At 44.2% G+C, this 23,398-nt stretch overlaps 1 protein-coding gene across 1 annotated transcript in view; it reads left to right on the top strand.

The window, feature by feature from the left end:
- Positions 1-22,133, top strand: part of DNAH12 (dynein axonemal heavy chain 12) — a 161,508-nt gene extending 139,375 nt beyond the window's left edge. The window contains exons 63-74 of the mRNA XM_073644615.1: positions 34-184; positions 1,030-1,286; positions 4,847-4,987; positions 5,070-5,207; positions 6,435-6,668; positions 7,105-7,293; positions 9,556-9,659; positions 15,720-15,924; positions 16,607-16,744; positions 17,764-17,855; positions 18,603-18,670; positions 21,057-22,133. Of these exons, the coding sequence (XP_073500716.1) occupies positions 34-184; positions 1,030-1,286; positions 4,847-4,987; positions 5,070-5,207; positions 6,435-6,668; positions 7,105-7,293; positions 9,556-9,659; positions 15,720-15,924; positions 16,607-16,744; positions 17,764-17,855; positions 18,603-18,670; positions 21,057-21,247 (1,908 nt within the window). The 3' untranslated portion in view covers positions 21,248-22,133. The remainder of the gene's footprint in view (positions 1-33; positions 185-1,029; positions 1,287-4,846; positions 4,988-5,069; positions 5,208-6,434; positions 6,669-7,104; positions 7,294-9,555; positions 9,660-15,719; positions 15,925-16,606; positions 16,745-17,763; positions 17,856-18,602; positions 18,671-21,056) is intronic.
- Positions 22,134-23,398: the final 1,265 nt, after the last annotated feature.

Below are 23,398 nucleotides of genomic sequence, written 5' to 3'. Positions count from 1 at the left end.
GTTGTGACAATTTTCCTTTTTTTTTACTATTAGATGAGCCCAGCTGTGACCAACTATGTGACTGACAAACTTGGAAAGAAATTTGTGGAACCGCCTCCATTCGATTTATCTAAAAGCTACCTGGACTCTAATTCCACAATCCCGCTCATCTTTGTCTTGTCTCCTGGAGCTGATCCGATGGCAAGTAAGTAAAGAATAAAACCATATTCAGTAAAAATACAAAAAAAAAGCTTATCGGCTATTTCTAAACTACTGAAATCTCTGCACAAGAGTAACACACAGAGCCCTGATCAGTCACTAATGTGCACTAAAGCAGCTGTCCTGAGGGACCGACAATGCACATGCTCTTTGTACATTCACTTTAAATCGGGCTGTGTTGCAATACCACATATAGCCTGAGGACAAGAGTGGAGCTGTTTCTGAAAAATTAAAAATATATATATATTTCTCAGTCGCTTCATTGGGGGGACACAGGAGACCGTGAGCTTCTCCTGGGCTCCTCACTACACCTGTCACCAGGACATCTCCTCCAGCTTTCCAGTCTGGTAGGCCGCCTGCCCTGGGACCCCATACAGTGGCCCCAAGCTGGCTCATCCTCTTCTGGCAACCATTATTGCCTGTCCCTATTTCTTCTCCAGGCCCCATAGAAAAACATACACGCCATTTCTCCCAGCCCTTGCTGGTCATGTACTTTTGCATATCCTGTAAGCAAAGGTTCCCGTCAGGCCAACCCGTGGTGACCTGCGCAGTATGGGGTCCCAGGTCAGGAAGCCCACCAGACCAGACTGAGGAGTGCTGGAGGAGAGGTCCTTGTGACAGGAGCGGTGAGGAGCTCAGGAGTAGCTCATGGTCTCCTGTGTCCCACAGTGAAGGCTAGGAGAAAGAGAGGAGCAGAAAAAAGAGAATTTTTGGATTTACCGAAAATCTCTATCTCCCCTTTTGGTATATTTTACCCTGTATGCATTTTTAGATATATTTCTTATAAATAGATCTATTCCTCTATCGCTAATTGAAACTTTTCTATTTCAGGTTTGCTAAAATTTGCCAATGACAAAAATATGGGAGGAGGTGACAAGTTCCAAGCCATCTCCCTAGGACAAGGACAGGGGCCAGTAGCTGCAAAAATGATCAAGGAGGCCGCAGCAAACGGGACGTGGGTTTGTCTGCAGAATTGTCACCTGGCTGTGTCCTGGATGCCAACGCTGGAGAAGATATGCGAGGAGTTCACCAGCGACACCTGTCATCCAGACTTCAGACTGTGGTTAACTAGTTATCCTTCACCCAAGGTAATAATAATAATCTGTTATATGCATCATATACAGTTGAAACCAGAAGTTTACATACACTAAGATTACTATGCCTTTAAACAATTCTGGACTGCCCATATGATGATGTCATGTGTTTGAAAGCTTCTGATTTGGCAACATCTGAGTTAATTAGAGACACAAATGTGGATGTATTTTAATGCACACCTGAAACACACTGCTTCTTTGTGTAGCATCATGGGAAAGTCTAAAGAAATCAGCCAAGATATCAGGAAGAGAATTGTGGACTTGCACAAGTCTGGCTCATCCTTGGGTACAATTTCAAGATCTCTGAAGTGTTACGCTCGCGCCCGGACTGACTGGCGTGAGCTTGATTAGTGATCTCACTGGACCATGAACCGAGGAGTGCCTGGAGGGGCGTAACTAAGTATCAACTCGGTCCGACCAAGGTCACACGGTGGCTCAGTCGACTCTGTGAACCAGGGAGGAACCAAGCAGAGGGACCAGGTGCTACTCCAGGTCAGACCCCAGTCACAGCTGTTGACCCACACCGGAAAATGCAGGAACAGGCAGGTTAGGCTGGCATACAGACAGGTGGGTACTGGCAGGCACGGCTGGTATGACGACAGGTGGGTATTGGCAGGCACGGCTGGTATGCAGACAGGTGGGCACTGGCAGGCTCGGCTGGCATGCGGACAGGCGGGTACTGGCAGGTAGGAACGCAGGCCGGATAGGGACCAGTACAGACTGGGACACAGGAACGGAGCCACAGGTGCGGTGGACAGCAGAGCAGAGCGAAACCGCAGATGCGGTGAACAAGCTGAGCAGAGCGAAACCGCCGGTGCGGTGAACAAGCAGAGCAGAACCGCCAGTGCGGTGAACAAGCAGAGCAGAGCGAAACCGCAGGTGCGGTGAACAAGCAGAGCAGAGCAAAATAGCAGGTGCGGTGACCAAGCAGAGCGGAACCGCAGGTGCGGTGAACAAGCAGAGCAGAGCGGAACCGCAGGTGCGGTGAACAAGCAGAGCAAAGCGGAACCGCAGGTGCGGTGAACAAGCAGAGCAGAGCGGAACCACAGGTGCGGTGAACAAACAGAGCAGAGCGGAACCGCAGGTGCGGTGAACAAGCAGAGCAGAGCGGAACCGCAGGTGCGGTGAACAAGCAGAGCAGAGCGGAACCGCAGGTGCGGTGAACAAGCAGAGCAGAACCGCAGGTGCGGTGAACAAGCAGAGCAGAACCCCAGGTGCGGTGAACAAGCAGAGCAGAACCGCAAGTGCGGTGAACAAGCAGAGCGGAACCGCAGGTGCGGTGAACAAGCAGAGCAGAGCGGAACCACAGGTGGAGTGAACAAGCAGAGCAGAGCGGAACCGCAAGTGCGGTGAACAAGCAGAGCAGAAGGTGCAGGCAGACAGGACAGGGCTCTGTTCACATGGAACAGACTGGAAAATACAGGAAGATAGTTAGAACACAGGAGGTAGATACGGAGGCAGGGAAACGGGACAAGCAGAACCAGATACACACAAGGTACTTACAATGAAGTAGCGAGTGGACACAAAACTCACAAACAGAAGTACAGAGACAACGAGTTGGAGTTAGGTGCAGGTTCAGACACTGCAGGAAAAGGGAAGGTTCGGACATAGAGAAAAACAGGTAACGGGCTAGGACACTGTTCAGGCAGGAACTGAACCAGGAGCAAGATACAGGAACGAGCCTGGGAACTCAGCCCCCAGGGTGGCGGAAACAGACTAGAAGTCACAGATACAGGCAACAGGCCTGGGTATACAGCCCCTAGGGTGGCGGAACAGACAAGATACAGGACAGGACCTGCAACTCAGTTGCACAGAACACACTGAATGAAAGTGTTGCTCAGGCACCCCCTACTGGATGGAGGGGGTTTAAGTATCCAGTGACTCACAGCAATAGGCTGGGGAGGCATTAGGAGTGCGCACACAGTAACTATAAGAATCAGGCAGTAGCCGTGCCGCCGCCCTAAGCAATCAGACAAGAGACACAGCAGGTACTGGAGCAAAGTGTGCAGCCTGGATTGATAGGTAAGATGGCGGTCTTGCATGGTGGGAGGTGGTAAGCCATGCCAGCATGCCGCCAGGTATATTACATGAAGGTGCCTTGTTCATCTGTACAAACAATTCTACGCAAGTACAAACAAGATGGGAATGTCCAGCCATCATATCGCTCAGGGAGGAGATGGGTTGTGTGTCCCAGAGTTGAATATGCTTTGGTCCGACATGTGCATATCACCCCAAGGACAAAAGCAAAATACCTTGTGAAGATGATGGTGGAAGCTGGTAAGATTGTGTCAATATCCACAGTGAAACAAGTACTGTATCAACATGGGCTGAAAGGCCACTCTGCCAGGAAGAAGCCGTTACTCCAAAAGAAACATAAAAAAGCCAGATTAATGTTTGCAAATGCACACAGGAACAAAGACCTTAATTTTTGGAGACATGTCCTGTGGTCTGATGAAATTTAACTTTTTGGGCATAATGACCATCGTTATGTTTGGAGGAAAAATGGAGAAGCTTGAAAGCCTAAGAACACCATCCCAACTGTGAAACATGGGGGTGGCAGCATCATGTTGTGGGGTTGTTTTGCTGCAGGAGGGACTGGTGCACTTCACAAAATAGATGGCATCATGAGAAAAGAAGATTATGTGGCAATACTGAAGCAACATCTCAAGACATCAGCCAGGAAGTTAAAGCTTGGGCGGAAATGGGTCTTCCAAATGGACAATGACCCGAAACATGCTGCCAAAATGGTAACAAAGTGGCTTAAGGATAGCAAAGTCAGTGTTTTGGAGTGGCCATCACAAAGCCCTGATCTCAATCCTATTGAAAATTTAATGGCAAAGCTGAAAAGGCAGGTGTAAGCAAGTCGACCTACACACCTGGATCAGTGACACCAGTTTTGTCAGGAGGAATGGGCCCAAATTCAAGCCAACTATTGTGAGAAGCTTGTGGAAGGATATCCCAAACGTTTGACCCAAGTCATTCAGTTTAAGGGCAGTGGTACCAAATACTAATGAAATGTATGTAAACTTTTGACTTTCCAAATAAGTAATAAAAATGCCTTAAAACATTCTCTCTCTCGCATTATTCTGGCATTTGGCAAATATTAAATACTATGGTAATCCTAATTGACCTAAAACGTGAAAGGTTTATTCTGATTTTATGTCTGATATTGAGAAAAACATGCAGATGTGTCTTTTTATATAGTGTATGTAAACTTCAACTGTATCAGGTTCGGACTGGCCCACCGGAGAACAGGAGGATCCTCCGGTGGGCCCTCCATGCAGGAATGCATTCTCCATTCCACCTATATGAGAAGTAGTTGGCACAATACATTTGTTTCACTATGTACAGACAAGATCATCATCTCAACATTCATTTAACAAACTATCCCATTTATTATTATATACAAAGTCCTTCCAGATTTAGGACGACGAGCACCAACGAGACGATGGATAACTTTTGTTAAAGTGTATATTTACATAAAATGATGATAACCCAGGATAAAATTCATTACCAGCGCTTTGCTTTTCACAATCTTTCTTATATGCCCCCAGTTTCCTGTGACCATTCTCCAGAACGGTGTGAAGATGACGAATGAGCCCCCGACAGGACTGAGACTAAATCTGCTGCAGTCTTATCTCACCGACCCAATCTCCGACCCAGAATTTTTCAGTGGATGCTCAGGAAAAGAGCAAGTAAGAGATTCAATCTAATATTATATGAGAGATGGTAGGGCTATAGAGTTTAACTCCATGTTGTCTGTTTTTTGCCTTCCAGATATGGGAGAAGTTACTTTTTGGAGTGTGTTTCTTCCACGCTTTGGTTCAGGAAAGGAAGAAGTTTGGACCTTTGGGATGGAATATTCCCTATGGATTTAATGAGTCTGATTTGAGAATCAGCATTCGGCAACTACAAGTACTTATTTTGCATTTTATATCACTGTTATATGGTGACCGTATCCCTCTTAAAGGGATTCTGTCACTAGGCTTTTGCTTCCCCACCTGAGAGCAGCATAATATAGGGACAGAAACCCTGATTCCAGCGATATATCACTTACTGGGGCTGTTTGATGCACTTTTGATAAAATCCATGTTTTATCTGCTGCAGATCTAGCATTTATCTGAATGCTGAGTTCTGTGTAACCCCACCCACACCACTGATTGGCTGCTTTCTGTGTACACAGTGCATAGGCAGAAAGCTTCCAATCAGTGGTGGGGTTATACAGAGCTCATGAATATGGAGGACTACATGGCAGCAGATCTACTAGTCCTCTAGTGATAACCTCCTGCTGATAAAACAGTGATTTTATCAAAACTACAGCCTAATAAGTGATACATGGATGGAATCAGGGTTTCTGTCTCTACATTATGTTGCTCTCAGAATATGTGGCAAAAACCTGGTGGCAGATTCCCTTTAAGGAGGACCTTTCACCAGGTTGAGCATGTTAAACTGGCCACATCATAGAATAATGGCTGCAGAGCTGAATAAAACATTGTTTTTTTTTTTATTTTTCTTCTCCGTTGTGGAGATTTTAGCAACTACATTTCATGGTCGCAAATATGCTAATTTCGTCTGTAACCAAGTGTACGATAGCAGAGATTCTTTACTGGAAGTCATTTACTTTTTTTCCTGCATGACATCAACATGTTTTCTCTGTGTGGTATAGAAAGATCTGTAATGATATACAGCTCTGCTCTCCTCTACAGGTCACAGAGATCTCCCTGCCGGGGTGAAAGGAGGAAAGCAGAGCTGTGTGTCATAAAAAAACACCTCTCAGCAATTATCCCAGGCATCTGTAATAATGTCCTGATAGTGGTAACAGATTCAGAGTGATATGTGCAACATGCTGCAGCACTCATCTCACAGCACTGACAGTTTGAGGGGGGAGGAGAGCAGATCTGACAGTACTGTGAGATGAGAGCTGCAACATGTTATACACATTGCTCTAGATCTGTCAGGTGTGAATTTACTCTTTAAGGACTTTAAGGGTACTCCTGGGTGCAGGCTGCCAACTATAGCCTACACCCAGTAGTACCCTTAAAGTCCCTAAAGACTAAATTCACCTCTGACATAGTGTGTACAATTATTTTTTTTTTCATAGTAATGAAATAATGTTTTTTTTGTTTTGATTTTTAATTTCAGCTCTTTGTGAACGATTATGAGCATGTACCATTTGAGGCCATATCGTACCTAACCGGAGAGTGCAACTATGGAGGTCGTGTGACCGATGACTGGGACCGGCGCCTTCTGCTGACCTCTCTGGCAGATTTTTATAATAATGACATAGTGGAAAATCCACGTTATTCCTTCTCTCCAAGTGGGAACTACCTAGCGCCACCTAAAGGCACTTACGACGATTACATTGAGTTCATCAAGGTGATTGTGAGACTCCACTATACATTGTACTATGCTGTTATTAGCATGATTCAGTAGGATTACTACCATTAGATTGTTCTGCCTGCCTGCAGCTATTGGAAACAGTCAGCATGCTTGTTGAAGTTTACACTCTCAAGAGCTTGCTGTTATGTAGTGATAGAGCTCACTTTAATGTATGCCACCTGACCCTAAAGACTTTACATCCCAGAATGGAAATAACCAGGGTAAAAGAATGCTGGGGGATTTCAGCTCTGGAGCTGTGATCAAATAAAGCAGCATTTTTTTCTATAGGACCTTCAAATACCCTCCTTAGATGACACTAGCAGAGGAATCTGGAAAGCGATACTACGGCCTCTCCGTCTCTAACACTCCGTCCTGTTCTCTACCCAGAACATCATATGTATGACTTTCTTCCATCTCTCTCCCTGTCTGGCAGAGGCTCCCGTTTAGTCAGCACCCTGAGGTTTTCGGATTGCACGAAAATGTTGACATATCAAAGGATCTGCAGCAAACGAAGATCATTTTCGAATCTTTGCTCCTGACCCAAGGGGGAGGTCGTCAAGGAGGGTCATCCGGGGCCAGCGATCACACGCTGTATGAAATCGCTAACAATATACTCAGCAAGGTGAGACCTTACATCAATCATCAATTCAGCTATCATCAATTCCTATCAAATATACCTTTATTTTGATCTTAAAGGGGTTTCTGTGAAAACTTAGCCAAAAGTAGGGAATGTTAGAGAATAGCAAAGAAAAACAATACTCACCTATTGAATCCAACGCTGACTCCCTGGTGGTCCCCACCTGTCTTACAGCAATGACGTCCCACCCATCAGTCACATGACTGCTGTAGCTAATTACTGGCATATATGTCACCATCACTGCTGACACCAGTGATCGGCTGCAGCGATCATGTGATTATGAATAGGACATCATTCGTGCCAGTGCCTGGGGATTGAATATGTGAGGAGTAATTACAGTAGTGTGAAAAAGTGTTTGCCCCCTTCCTGATTTCTTATTCGTTTGCATGTTTGTCACATTTAAATGTTTCATATCACAAAATAAATTTATATATTAGACAAAGTAAACACAAAATGCAGTTTTTAAATTAAGGCCTTTATTATTAAGGGAAAAAGAAATCCAAACCTACAGGGCCCTGTGTGAAAAAGTGATTGCCCCCACCCCTAAAACATAAATTAACTGTGGTTTATCACATCTTTGGGAAGCTGAGTTAAATTTCCCTAGCCACACTGATTACTGCCACACTTGTTCTCAATCAAGAAATCACTGAAATAGGACCTGCCTGACAAAGTGAAGTAGACCAAAAGATCCTCAAAAGCTAGACAAGCTGCGATCCAAAGAAATTCAGGAACAAATGAGAAAACAAGTAATTGAGATCTATCAGTTTGGAAAATGTTATAAAGCCATTTCTAAAGCTTTGAGACTCCAGCGAACCACAGTGAGAGCCATTATCCATAAATGGTGAAAACATGAAACAGTGGTGAACCTTCCCAGGAGTGGCCGACCCAACAAAATTACCCCAAGAGCACAGCGATGGCTCATCCAAGAAGTCACAAAAGACCCCACAACATCATCCAAAGAACAGCAAGCCTCACTTGCCTCAGTTAAGGTCAGTGTTCATAACACCACCATAAGAAAAAGACTTGGCAAAAATGGCATGCATGGCAGAGTTCCAAGATGAAAACCACTTCTGAGCAAAAAGAACAAAAAGGCTTGTCTCAGTTCTGCCAGAAAACATCTTGATGATCGCCAAGACTTTTAGGAGAATACTCAGTGGACTGACGAGACAAAAGTTGAACTTTTTCAAAGAAGTATGTCCCATTAAATCTGGCATAGAAGTAACACAGCATTTCAGAAAAGGAACATCATACCAACAGTAAAATATGGTGGTGGTAGTGTGATGGTCTGCGGCTGTTTGCTGCTTCAGGAACTGGAAGATTTGATGTGGTAAATGAAAGCATGAATTCTGCTGTCTACCGCAAAATCCTGAATGAGAATTTCTGGCCATCTGTTCGTGACCTCAAGCTTGGGTTATGCAGCAGGACAATGATCCAAAACCCACCAGCAAGTCCACCTCTGAATGGCTTAAGACTTTGGAGTGGCCTAGTCAAAGTCCTGACCTGAATCCTATTGAGATGCTGTGGCATGACCTTAATAAGGCAGTTCATGCTCGAAAACCCTCCAATGTGGCTGAATTACAACAATTCTGCAAAAATGAGTGGCCAAAATTCCTCCAGAGTGTTGTAAAAGACTCATTGCCAGTTGTCACAAACGCTTGATTGCAGTTGTTGCTGCTAAGAGCGGTCCAACCAGTTATTAGGTTTAGGGGGCAATCACTTTTTCACACAGGGCCCTGTAGGTTTGGATTTCTTTTTCCCTTAATAATAAAAACCTTCATTTAAGAACTGCATTTTGTGGTTATTTGTGTTATCTTTGTCGAATATTTAAATTTGTTTTGTGATCTGAAACATTTAAGTGTGACCAACATGCAAAAGAATAAGAAATCAGGAAGGGGGGCAAACACTTTTTCACACCATTCTATTTGTTTTAAAGAAAATGTCCTATTTATTGGGAATTTTCCGAAACTTATGAATTTGGGGGATACAGAAATGAAATATAGGAACCAAACCAAAAAGTAATCATCGATAACACGACGAGTGTTGACATTATCCTGAATATAGAAACGATTATAATTATCGGGTACTTAGTCAGTGAGTAGTGATTATTTCTTTATTTTCTAACATTCCTTACTAATTGGGCAACTTTTTGTCAAATCCCAGAAAACTTCTTTAAATCTGGTAAAAAAAATAAAATAAAATGAAATAATATAAGTAGAAACCATCCTAATATTGTACGTATTTCTGCAGCTTCCTAAGGATTTTGACATCGAGGCAGCTTTGCAGAAGTTTCCGGTGCGGTATGAAGAGAGTATGAACACAGTGTTGGTGCAAGAGATGGAGAGGTTTAACAAGTAAGGGATTTTTTCGAGAGATTGTAAGCTCACGAGGGCAGGACAGGCACATGTCCGAGTTTAGGGTATGTGCACACTAGGTATTTGGTGCAGAAAATCTGCATCTCGCGGCAGGAAAAACGCCGCGTAAAATAGTCACATTTTTGCCCCGTTTTTGAGAAATTCTACATAATAATAATAAGAATTATAATCCTAATATACATACATACCAGGTTTTACCAGCAGGGGGCACACTAATCCTGGTAACATAACCCAGTAATGACACGGTACAGCCAGGTAATATTCTCAGGAGTGGTGTCAGGAGTAGTGTTGAGCCACCCCCGTAGTGTTCGGGTTCTGTTCGGTTCGTCGAACACCGGGATGTTCGAGGAACTGTTCGTCGAACTGTTCGTCGAACACCTTAGAACACCGTCGAACACCGTTAAAACCAATGGCAGGCAAACAAAAACACATAGAAACACATAGAAAACACCTGCAAAGGTGTCCAAAAGCTGACAAACTGCTCAGAAGACACTCTCTTTAAAAAAGCCGGCCGGCAAATTCAGCAGCGGCATACACCGGTACCCGACAATTTAGACAAGAAGGAATAGAGCATCACACATAGATTAGATAGATAGAAACATGTCAGTCAGACATATAAGAAGCACAGTGACAGTGTTGGTTACTGCACTTGTCATTTAGTGTAAAGGATTTAGTAAAAAAAATATTAGTGTTTTCATGCACCGTCTCTTTAAAAAAGCCGGCCGGCAATTCAGCAGCGGTACCCGACAATTTAGAACAGAAAGAATAGAGCTTCACACATAGATTAGATAGATAGAAACATGTCAGTCACATTTATAATAAGTACAGTGACAGTGTTGGTTACTGTACTTGTCATTTAGTGTTAAAATAAAGGATTTATTAAAATAAAAATTGGCGTGGGGTTCCCCGTAATTTTAGTCTCTAGCGGAGGTTAAGCAGACGGCTGGGGCAGAGGTTTGAAGCCTGGGAAGGGGGTAATACCCACGGAGCTTCCCAGGCTACTAATATCAGCCCCCAGCTGAATACATAGCCTTTACTAGCTATTAAAATGGGGGACCCCCCCAAAAAAAATGACGTGGGGTCCCCCCTATGTTAATAGCTAGCAAAGGCTAGGCAGACAGCTGGGGGCTGATATTAATAGCTCAGGAAGGGTGCCATGAATATTGGCCCCCTCCCAGGCTAGAAACACCAGCCGTCAGCCGCCCCAGAAATGGCGCATCCATAGGATGCGCCAATTCTGGCACTTAGCCTCGCTCTTCCCACTGCCCTGTAGCGGTGGCAGTGGGGTAATAGGGTTGGGGTTGATGTCAGCTTATAATGCCAGCTGACATCAAGCCCAGTTTAGTAATGGAGAGGCGTCTATAAGACACCCCCATTACTAACCCCATAGTAAAAGTTAAAAAAAACACAAACACCCAGAATAAAGTCCTTTAATTGAAATAAACACACAATTCTTTATTGTTCTAAATTAAACCATACTTACCATCACGCCCATTCCAGCTGAAGCCAACGATCTCCTGTAATAAAAATAAAATAATAAACCAACCTCATCCTTACCTTTCCATGGTTCCCAGGACAGCTTCAGCTCTGCTACATCGAGATGACAGGCTGGACCGCAGGAGAAAGCTGCCATCCAGCCTGTCATCCCGCGGACACTGAGAAGCGCAGGCATGCTTGCGCTCCTCGGTGTCTCGCTGTGACGGCATCCAGATGAGCCGAGGTCATGTCCAATGAACTCGGCGCACCTCATGCACGTCACTGACAGCGTGGGAAAATTCTCCTGCACTCAGCGCTTCAGCGTGGGAGAATTCTCACGCTGAAGCGCTGAGTGCAGGAGAATTCTCCCACGCGGTCAGTGACGTGCATGATGTGAGCAGAGATCATTGGACATGAAGTCACCTCATGCACGTCACTGACAGCGTGGGAAAATTCTCACGCTGAAGCGCTGTCAGTGACGTGCATGAGGTGAGTTCATGTCCAATGATCTCTGCTCACCTCATGCACGTCACTTACAGCGTGGGAGAATTCTCCTGCACTCAGCACTTCAGCGTGAGAATTCTCCCACGCTGTCAGTGACGTGCATGAGGTGAGCTGAGTTCATTGGACATGACCTCGGCTCATCTTTATGCCGTCACAGCGAGACACTGAGGAGCGCAAGCAAGCCTGCTCTTCTCAGTGTCTGCGGGATGACAGGCTGGATGGCAGCGTTCTGCTGCGGTCCAGCCTGTCATCTCGATGTAGCAGAGCTGAAGCTGTCCTGGGAACCATGGAAAGGTAAGGATGATGTTGGTTTATTATTTTTCTTTTATTGCAGGAGATCGTTGGCTTCAGCTGGAATGGGCGTGATGGTAAGTATGGTTTAATTTAGAACAATAAAGAATTGTGTGTTTATTTCAATTAAAGGACTTTATTCTGGGTGTTGTGTTTTTTTTAAATACTTTACTAGTTCATGGCGGTCATGTCTAATACTGGCGTGACCCCATGAATTTTGGGCTTAGGGCCAGCTGATAATACCAAGCTGGCCCTGACCCCTTTATTACCCAGTGAGCCACCGCACCAGGGCCCTGGATGAGTTGGGTACAGCGCCAGAAGATGGCGCTTCTATGAATGCGCCATTTTCCGGGGTGGCTGCGGACTGCAATTTGCAGCGGGGGGGGGGCCAGAAAGCTTGGGCCTCCCTACGCTGCAGATTCCAGCCCCCAGCTGCCTAGTTGTACCTGGCTGGACACAAAAATAGGGCGAAATTCATGGGGTCACGCCAATATTAGACATGACCACCATGAATTTCTAGTAAAGTATTTAAAAAAAACACAACACCCAGAAAAAAGTCCTTTAATTGAAATAAACACACAATTCTTTATTGTTCTAAATTAAACCATACTTACCGTCACGCCCATTCCAGCTGAAGCCAACGATCTCCTGAAATAAAAGAAAAATAATAAAGCAACATCATCCTTACCTTTCCATGGTTCCCAGGACAGCTTCAGCTCTGCTACATCGAGATGACAGCCTGGACCGCAGCAGAACGATGCCATCCAGCCTGTCATCCCGCAGACACTGAGAAGTGCAGGCTTGCTTGCGCTCCACAGTGTCTCTCTGTGAGGGCATCCAGATGAGCCGAGTTAATGTCCAATGAACTCGGCTCACCTCATGCACGTCACTGACAGCGTGGGAAAATTCTCCTGCACTCAGCGCTTCAGCGTGGGAGAATTCTCACGCTGAAGCGCTGAGTGCAGGAGAATTTTCCCACGCTGTCAGTGACGTGCATGAGGTGAGCTGAGTTCATTGGACATGAGCTCACCTTATACACGTCACTGACAGCGTGGGAGAATTCTCCTGCACTCAGCGCTTCAGCGTGAGAATTTTCCCACGCTGTCAGTGACGTGCATGAGGTGAGCCGAGTTCATTGGACATGACCTCGGCTCATCTGGATGCCGTCACAGAGAGACGCTGAGGAGCGCAAGCATGCCTGCACTTCTCAGTGTCTGCGGGATGACAGGCTGGATGGCAGCTTTCTGCTGCGGTCCAGCCTGTCATCTCGATGTAGCAGAGCTGAAGCTGTCGTGGGAACCATGGAAAGGTAAGGATGATGTTGCTTTATTATTTTTATTTTATTGCAGGGGATCGTTGGCTTCAGCTGGAATGGGCGTGACGGTAAGTATGGTTTAATTTAGAACAATAAAGAATTGTGTCTTTATTTCAATTAAAGGACTTTATTCTGGGTGTTTGTGTTTTTTTTTTTAACTTTGACTATGGGGTTAGTAATGGGGGTGTCTTATAGACGCCTCTCCATTACTAACCTGGGCTTGATGTCAGCTGGCATTATAAGCTGACATCAACCCCAGCCCTATTACCCCACTGCCACCGCTACAGGGCAGTGGGAAGAGCGAGGCTAAGTGCCAGAATTGGCGCATCCTATGGATGTGCCATTTCTGGGGCGGCTGACGGCTGGTGTTTCTAGCCTGGGAGGGGGCCAATATTCATGGCACCCTTCCTGGGCTATTAATATCAGCCCCCAGCTGTCTGCCTAGCCTTTGCTAGCTATTAAAATAGGGGGGACCCCACGTCAATTTTTTGGGGGGTCCCCCATTTTAATAGTAAAGGCTAGGCATTCAGCTGGGGGCTGATATTAGTAGCCTGGGAAGCTCCGTGGGTATTACCCCCTTCCCAGGCTTCAAACATCTGCCCCAGCCGTCTGCTTAACCTCCGCTAGAGCCTAAAATTAAGGGGAACCCCACGCTAATTTTTTTTTAAATAAATCCTTTATTTTAACACTAAATGACAAGTACAGTAATCAACACTGTCACTGTACTTCAAATATATGTGACTGACATGTTTCTATCTATCTAATCTATGTGTGATGCTCTATTCCTTCCATTCTAAATTGTCGGGTACCGCTGCTGAATTGCCGGCCAGCTTTTTTAAAGAGACGGTGCATGAAAACACTAATATTTTTTTAAATAAATCCTTTACACTAAATGGCAAGTATAGTAATCAACACTGTCACTGTACTTCTTATATATGTGACTGACATGTTTCTATCTATCTAATTTATGCGTGATTCTCTATTCCTTCTATTCTAAATTGTCGGGTACAGATGCTGAATTGCCGGCCGGCTTTTTTAAAGAGACTGCGCATATAAACACTAATTTTTTTTTTTATAAATCCTTTACACTAAATGACAAGTACAGTAAGCAACACTGTCACTGTGCTTCTTATATATGTGACTGACATGTTTCTATCTATCTAATCTATGTGTGAAGCTCTATTCTTTCGGTTCTAAATTGTCGGGTACAGGTGTATGCCGCTGCTGCATTGCCGGCTTTTCATGTTTCACTGTGAGCACAGTTCCCATCGATTTGGGCAATCACTCTAATGCCACAACCACCATGGCTGTGGCATTACAGTGAGTGGCAGACAATCCCTGCATGATTGGTGCTCTAAATAGCGCCAGACATGCAGGACACGCTTTTGGTGCACGAACAGTTATCGAACATAACCTCGAACAGCCGAATTTTTTGCAAATCGTTCGGGTTCGTCGAACAACTCGAACACCGCCCAAAACAGCTCGAATTTGAGATTGGCGAACAGTTCTAGTCGAACACCGCTCATCTCTAGTCAGGAGCTGTATTTGCCTTTGCATCAATTTATGAACACTGCTAAGGCTACGTTCACACTTGCATTCATGCATTTCGTTTTTGGGAACAGACAAACAGAATTAGGGTATGTGCACACGTTAAGTATTTAAGTCAGACGTTTCTGCACCAAAAAAGTGTCTCTTGGCAGGAAAAACGCTGTGTTTTCCATTTGAAGGGGTGAAAAACGCTGTAAGAATTGCCGTGCTGCAGAGTTAAAACTGCAAAGATAAATAAGCAACATGTGATTTGGATTTTAGAAATCTCATTCACTTTGCTGGTGCTGTAAAACGTTGCTTTTTTTTTTTTTGCGGAAAAAATGCAACGTGTGAACAAGCCCTTAGTGTCCAAAATGGATATTTTCCATAAGCTACACGTATTTATATTATAAGGAAAAAAAAAAACGATCTGGTGTAAAACCAAAGTAACTGGATGAATTTTAAAGCCAGAATATTATTTTTATGTCAGCGTATACGTTGCATCCGTTTTATTAACTCCCTAGGAAAAAAAAAAAGAATTAAAGAAATCGGAAATAAGAGAGAAAATAGATAATTCTGTGCGCAAATAAGTTGGTATAGCAGATTTTGCTCCTATAGAGCGGATTTATTTCTTTTTGGCTCTCCGCTCGGCCATGGGCTGATTGATGGGAACACTCAAGGGGAAAAGCTTTATAATTTGGGCCCTTGTATTTGCCCTCGTGCTATACCGGAGATAATTCACATTTATTAATTAGTGGCATTTTGCCATTATCAATGGCGTTATACGGCCGGCACAGTGACTAGCCTGATTGCCTTTTGGACCAGTAGCCACTTTCTCTATGCATTTCTAGGAGAGCCACACAAATGTAATGTATTGAGTGAAAGTACGAGAACTAAATCAATGTATCTTCTCTTATACTTTCCAGTTTAATCCGCACGATAAGGACAACTCTACAGAACCTGCAGAAAGCCATCAAGGGTCTGGTCGTTATGGACTCAGAACTGGAAGCCCTATCTGGCAGCCTAATCGTAGGGAAGGTTCCCGAAACATGGGCAAAGCGATCTTATCCCAGCCTGAAACCCCTAGGAAGTTATGTCAGTGATTTCCTGGCCCGGCTTAAATTCCTGCAGGTGAGTGCAAGAATGATGATCATTCACTAAATAAATGGGGTCTTTGCACTGCGGCCTCTTTTAGGGTCGAGCGGATACAGCCCCACATGTAAGTAATCTTCCTTAGCAATATGTTATACCTGTGGGCTCGTGCAGACCAACGTAATAATCGGACGAGTGCTGCCCGTCGTTTTGACGCATAGCACTAGTCCCCATGTTATTTTATGGGGCCGTGCACATGTCCGATATTTTTTTCTTGGGACAGTGTCTGTCCGAGGCAAAAAATTGCTGCATGCCCGAGTTTGACCCGATATTAAGATCGGCCATGCAGTCCGTGGAAAACATCGGACTGCACTCAGATGACATCTGAGTGCAGTGTGATTTGCACAGACTGACAGAATAGAGAAGATTGAGATTTTATTTTCTCTTCTCTACTTCCGATCACACTGTGGTCAGAGCGTGATTAGCAACATTGATCCGATTTTCTCAGATGAGAAAAAAGACGCTCATCTGCACCTAGTCTTACTGTGATGGGAAGTCTTCAACATGGCTCCAAAGGGACATCTCCAGGTACAGACAGCATACTCAGTCATTGCACCATAGCAAAGCATTGTATGATTATTATTCATTTTATCCAATGGAATAGGACAGAAATAAATCCATTATTAATGAAATACCTCCATATGTTTGTGCTTTCTTCCAGACCTGGTTTGATTGTGGAAAGCCTCACGTCTTCTGGCTGTCGGGATTCTTCTTCACGCAAGCATTTTTAACTGGAGCCATGCAGAATTATGCCAGGAAATACAGAATCCCCATTGATTTGCTAGGCTATGAATTTCAGGTGCGTTCCCATGAGTACATCAGTCCTTAAGGATTCGTTAAAGGGATTGGTCACCTTATATGTAATCTATATTGAAGGGGAGTATAGGCAGTAACAATGCTTTAAAGAGCAAAGACTTGGCTAGCAAAGCCAAGTAAGAACATATTTATTATGCCAATTATACACCCTTTGTGCAGATTATATATAAGCCAGTCAAACCTTTAAAATATTTAATTAATATCTATATTTACCGGATAATCCCCTGCCTCTCCAGTGCTGCTCTTGTGGTCTCTCCAGTCATTTTTAGGTCCAGATTACCCCCTTGTTACCACTGCAGCCAATCACTGGCTTTAACAGTGACAGTTGACCAGTCATCACATGATCACTGAGGCCAATGATTGGCTGAAGGGTTCACGTGTGTACGCATTTGAATTTTTATAAAGCAGCGGTGCACAGACTGCGGCCCACAGTGTCATTCCATGTGGCCCCCAAACATTTAGTCACAGACATGCTTGACGATGTGTGGCAGCCGCTCACAGGTATTTTCCAAGAAATCCATAGCCGCATATAAAATGGGACCAAGGCTGGGTAAGTACTAATGGTGCATTCTATGGTCATGTCTATCAGAATGGGGGTCCCCTGACCGCCATGTGGCAATCAAGAAAGGAACGGCAGCCATGCATGAGAGTGGAGAAACACTCGACCATGTAGAATGGAGAGGGCCACATGCATGGTGAATTCATTTTTAGGGTGCGAACGTAGAAGAAGATATTCTCCCAATTTCCCAATAAGTGGGCGCCTGGAAATGTAATCGGCATTGAGGGCCTATACCTACTAAATGAAATAAATGTCTCAAATGGTAATTTCCATTTAAGTTTTATTTTTGCTCTTGGTATTGGCTCAATCTAACAATGTGGCCTTCAGACCAAGAAAAATATATATAGCAAAGTCAATATATGAAATTCAGTGCCAGAGACATTGATTTCATGTAATATACCAATTTATTCTAAACTAAAAGAGCAGTTTTTTTTTCCTATCAGGTGCTGCCCTTGGACACGTCTGATACCTCACCAGAGGATGGAGTCTACATCAGTGGGCTGTTCTTAGACGGAGCTCGCTGGGACAAAGAGAGGTCGGTGACTGCAGTCGCTGCACGATTTATACATTGACATTATATATCTAATATCAAGGATAAATCAGAGTTTACTAATACCAAATCATGTATGATAGAAAGGCGTATTCACACCACCCTGCTTTTTTTTCCACCTAATATAAAAGCCCACCTGCTAGATCCTGCATAACTTACTACTTTTGCTGCTGCAGATTCTGGTGATCATATAATAGCATCCAATAGTAATGGAAATTAAAGGAATCTTCTAGGAAAGGCTAATATATCATGGGATGCCTAGCGTGAGGCATCAGAGGAACAGTACACAGCCAAGGGAATAGATTACTCCTTTTACCTGGAGCGCTCTTTCAGGCAATTGAAAATGGAGCATTAATTGAGTCTTCTAGTCCAATCCACTTGGACAGAAGCATTTTGAGGCTCCACTTGAATTGTTCAGCTAAAACTTAGAACCCCGTACAGACTACAACACCAAATTACCAAATCCTCAGGTACTATCCAGATTTTTTTAGGCTGCTAAGATTCATCCCAAATCTGTGGGTTTTGGGTCGTTACAAAGAAGAATCAGAATTTTGAATTGCACCAAAATATCCAATGTAAACCCCTCCTATATTAAGTGAATGGACAGGCTATAGAACCATTTATTTTTTTAAAGAAATAACATTTCAATTATAAATGTATATTAATTAGATGGGTAAAAGTTTTTTTCATATTAAAGTTTTTCCCTTTCTCTTCTTAATACCGTTCTTCCAGTGGCGTACTCGCAGAACAGTACCCCAAGATCCTGTTTGACTCTGTGCCGATAATCTGGATAAAGCCAAGTAAGTGACTGAAGGCAAAAGTACATTATCCATTCAATTCAGGACATTTGTACAATACACGGCACTGATATGTTGGCGGTGAGTTATGCTGCTGATGGATCTGTCTTGTTAACCCTTCCCCTGACTATACACCTCGGCGAGTACGGTAATTGACACAGCATCGGCAGTTAGGCAAATGGCCATTTCTTTGGTTTGTACCCACAGTGTAATGCTATTATCAATGAAGCCATGCCAGTAGGCATCAAAGTTTTTATGTAGATTTCAGCTCGGATATGCAAAAATGCCATAAGAGTCTGATGGGCACAGGTGCCACCTTTGGGATCTGCACCTATCCTGAGAATGGGGGCCTGTCTTGTGTCATCTGGAAATAAGAAGCGGCTGCACATGCGCAGCTTCCTCTATTCCCTTCAACTGAAGTTCTGAAAAATTCCCTATCATACTTGCTTGACTTTTCAGAACCACCACAAAAGTGAATGAAGAGAGCTGTATATTGTCAGACACCTCTATATTACAGGACCCAGAGATGGGAGCGAAACAACTAGCAGACATCTATAGCATTTCCTATGGATATGCCAGAAATGTCCACGATCGGAGCAAGCCTTCCTTCACTGGGCCCTGTGACCTTACTCCGGCGCACAGGAAGGTTGTGTGCTGCAATAAAGGACAAGAAATTGTGGATTATCCTTCGCATGATTTGGAATCTGGAAGTCGTCCACAATGAGAACATTACTGTACACTCCGGATCCAGCTGGCAAATCCGCAGTGTTAGATATAGAACTTTGTCTTAATAGGGAACATATGAGCGACCCTGCAGCTGTTGTCATTAATTCACCCTCCACCAATGTGAGATTAATTGCACGTTGTGTGATTTTTTTTATAATGCTAGGTCAGACACACATCAAGAGCACTTGATCATGAACGCCCACTTCTTAAGTTTTCTGGCTACTTTTTGCCCATCTCCATACCTTGTAATCCTCAGTGTTGTAGTATATATTCCTGCACATGCATGCTCAGTTAAGCCGAGCATGCATACGTTTTCAATGGGGAGAGGTAATTAGTTGGTGTCAGACATCTCTGACACCAGCTTATTACCTGAAAAAAAAAATTATCAGTAGCTTTAAACCTTTTGCACTATTTGACGTATATATCCGTCATGAGTACATGTCACTCCATGACGGATATATCCGTCATCCTGATGGCACAGTGCATCCTCTGCGATCAGCTGCAGGAGCCCGTACATTTGGTAGGCTAACAGCTGCAGAATCAGACTACACAAGGTTTATTTGTTGTCTGTTACCATGGTTACATAGAAGGGGTAGACACGAAATGATAGGACAATTGGTAAACGAAACATTGGTAAATTTTTCTTTTTAAATGCATTGGAATTATAAAAAAAAGGAAATTACTAGCATAGATGGGCATACCCACAATGCTTTATTTTTACTAAACCGCCCTGGTAAGCATTAATATTATAAGGTAAGGAATCGCTGTGTTATGAAGTTTGTGAAATAACTTTATGATCCCAATTAGTGTCATCACAGGTCACGGTGACCTCCATGTCTCTGATGTCCGGGACATTCAGCGTCCCTAATGTGAGCGCAATCCTTGCTCAGCGGAGTTAGTAATAAATCTATATTACATTTGCTGCAATGACAGACGTTCCTGGTCAGCTGTACAAAGAACGGCACACATCAGATATACGGAGAATCGCATCCTGGCTGCTGTGTGGTCACTAGTGATCGGCGTGCAGTGTATAGGTAGAAGTGATCTACATTATACTGATTCTGCGTTAGAGAATGTATTAATGTCCACAGCTGCATTCACACTTCTGTAAGTTTCAGTGCTGAAATCTCACGCAATTTCATAACTTTCTGATCGCTGGGGGTCCGACCAATCCCGAGACCCAGGGTTTTTCCCGGCTGAATGGAGCAGAGTGGATCATGCACATCACGGCACCATTCATCCTAATAGGAGCACGAAGATCAGCCGAGCGCTGCGCTCAGCAATCTCCCATTGAGGATGAATGGAGCGGTCGTGCGCATGATCGATCACCCCATCATTCAGCCGGGAAAATCCCCGGTTCTTGGTATCTTTGGGGGCCATAGCATTCAGACCCCCAGCGATCCAAAAGTTCTCCCCTATCCTGTGGATTGGGTATTACTGTTATGAGAACTACCCTTTACAAGAAGGGACCTGACCATAAGGTGCGCCAGAAAAAAGCTGAGTTTCCTGAGGTGTCTTCTGCTTGAAAAACAAATATTTTTGACCACTGAAAAAAAGACTTGGTGTGAACATACCCTAAGACAAAATTCATGAAATGGGAGAGAAGATGAGATAAGAGTATCTGCTCCTTTTATTCTCCATTTTATGTTCTCTTTTTTTTTAGATAAAAAGTCAGACATAAAGAAGAGCAAGTCGTACGTGTGTCCACTCTACAAGACCAGTGAACGGAAGGGCACCCTGTCCACTACAGGGCACTCCACCAACTTCGTCATCGCCATGCTGCTGCCGACAACTAAACCCGTGCAGCACTGGATAAAGAGGGGGGTTGCACTTCTTTGTCAGCTCGACGACTGAGGAAACGCCGTATTGTATTTATTTGTTAAAGGGAGACTGTCAGCACAGAATGACTGTTCAAGCCAAGCATAAACGCATCATGGCATGGCCAAACATTTAGAGCGCCGTCAGATGGTCCGAGATCAGACCACAGTGCATGGACTGGCCGCCGGTCTCCTTACCTGAGCGTGACAGCTTCATAGAAATATATGAAGCTCCCACACTAGGGTTTGGAGAGCCGCCGGTCAGTCCGAGCATTGCAGTCTGATCTTTACGGACGTCTGAGTGCACCTTCTCACCTACTTGTTTTCCATCTATCTTCACCATTCTATAGCTCTATGAAGCCAGACCTGTCAATCAAAGAAGCGGGAGGGTGGAAATAGAGAGAAAACAAGCCTGTGCTTGATTTGAACAGTCATTTTGTGCTGACAGAGTCCCCATAATGTTCTTGTTTTGTCATCAGGAGATAAGCCCTCGAATCACCACCATCCTCTTATCCAGTCCGGTAGCAGGTTCCCAATGATGTTCCTTTATTTTCTGGCAAGTGTGACACCTTGCAGAAAAGTAAATTTGAAAGCTGTATTTCCAGACCTGTATACTGTTAAGGGGTGAAGCCATTCACCGGAGATAGACAGATGGCGCCCGATCAGATACACCTCACAGCACTGCGCATGCGTCGGAAGTTGTTCCATGTATGAAAGACAGAAAATTAAAGATCTTCACTGATAGCAGGCTGGTGATGGCTTGGAGACTTAATTCCTGATGACAGGTTCGCTTTAAATGTTAATTTGGATACAGAATTGAATGCATCGTACAAAGAAAGACAGTGAATTTTTCCTTTTACTTTCCTGTACATATGCCTGCAAATAAACAAAGTCTGAAGAATGCAAACATATCTTCATAAAAATGGTACGATTTATGTTTAAAGGACATTATAAGTAAAATTTAAAGGGGTTGTTTAAGTTTAGAAAAATATGGCTTTTATTTTTTATAAATACACTTTTCACCTGCCAAAGGATCATGTCTGGCTTGATGAAAGGGAATGGAGGTGAACTGCAATGTAGACGGGAGTGTCTCTGATTCTGGAAGAAAACGGACATATTTTCTTATCTTTTACACCCCAGCGTAATCTAGAGCAATGAGGAAGCCACTAAGCCCAGAGATGGTCACAAATAGGTGTAAGCGCCAAATTTCGGTTGCAAGGTGAGGACTTTCCCCCAGTCAGATGAATAATACTTTGCTTCCTACAATGGAATGACGTCCCATATACAATCCCATGGATTACTCTTCTGTCCAGCCCCCTCCGAAGGATTGTGGAAGGTGACGGATACATACAGGGCACATGTACTTGTAGAAATAACATGCAAGCCCCTCATCCTTAGAATGCAATTTGTGGTCTAGCAGGAGAGCAACCCATGTGAATGACACACGGGAAGTCAGGCCACTGCAGGAAGTGCCACATTGTTCCTTCCGCAGGGCCGGGAGGAGATGGGACCACTTATGACCACTCGTGAATAAGCTACTTCAGATAAGCATATAGGATACATCCACATGGCACTTATCCACTATGGCAAAAAACGTCAAGAAATCCTGGAGAGTTTACTGCAGATTTCACCCTTGGCAATGCAAATCTGCAGAATAAATTGGCATGTGGCCAATCAGGATGCACACGTAGATATCTATCTAAAATGCAATGAGCTATTTGCCGGCCCTATGGATAAGCCTATAGAGAAAGGTCACAAACAATCGTATCATCCTTGGCTCTAGGATACTAAATGTGAACACATTATTGGAGATGGGAGAATCGATTCACAGGACTCCGGTCCATCTGCCATGTCAGTAATCTGTGACCGCTGGATGGGTTACCTCCCATCATTCCCGGCTTTTCTTTTGATTAGCCGGGTTGGCGCAGCGTCGTGTGCACATCACACTGCAATGATGACGTTGAGCAAGCCCAACTAATGAAAAGAAGAGCCTGGAAATGCCGGGAGGTAAGGAGGTTACTGACCTGTCCGGGAGGTAAGGAGGTTACTGACCTGTCCGGGAGGTAAGGAGGTTACTGACCTGTCCGGGAGGTAAGGAGGTTACTGACCTGTCCGGGAGGTAAGGAGGTTACTGACCTGTCCGGCAGGTAAGGAGGTTACTGACCAGTCCGGCAGGTAAGGAGGTTAC

Source organism: Phyllobates terribilis, unplaced genomic scaffold (genome assembly GCF_046119375.1).
Source record: "Phyllobates terribilis strain yellow unplaced genomic scaffold, ASM4611937v1 Scaffold_8__6_contigs__length_399053987, whole genome shotgun sequence".
NCBI classification, from domain to species: domain Eukaryota; kingdom Metazoa; phylum Chordata; class Amphibia; order Anura; family Dendrobatidae; genus Phyllobates; species Phyllobates terribilis.
The sequence above is the reverse complement of the archived record's forward strand: the minus strand, read 5'-3'. Positions and strand labels throughout refer to the sequence as shown.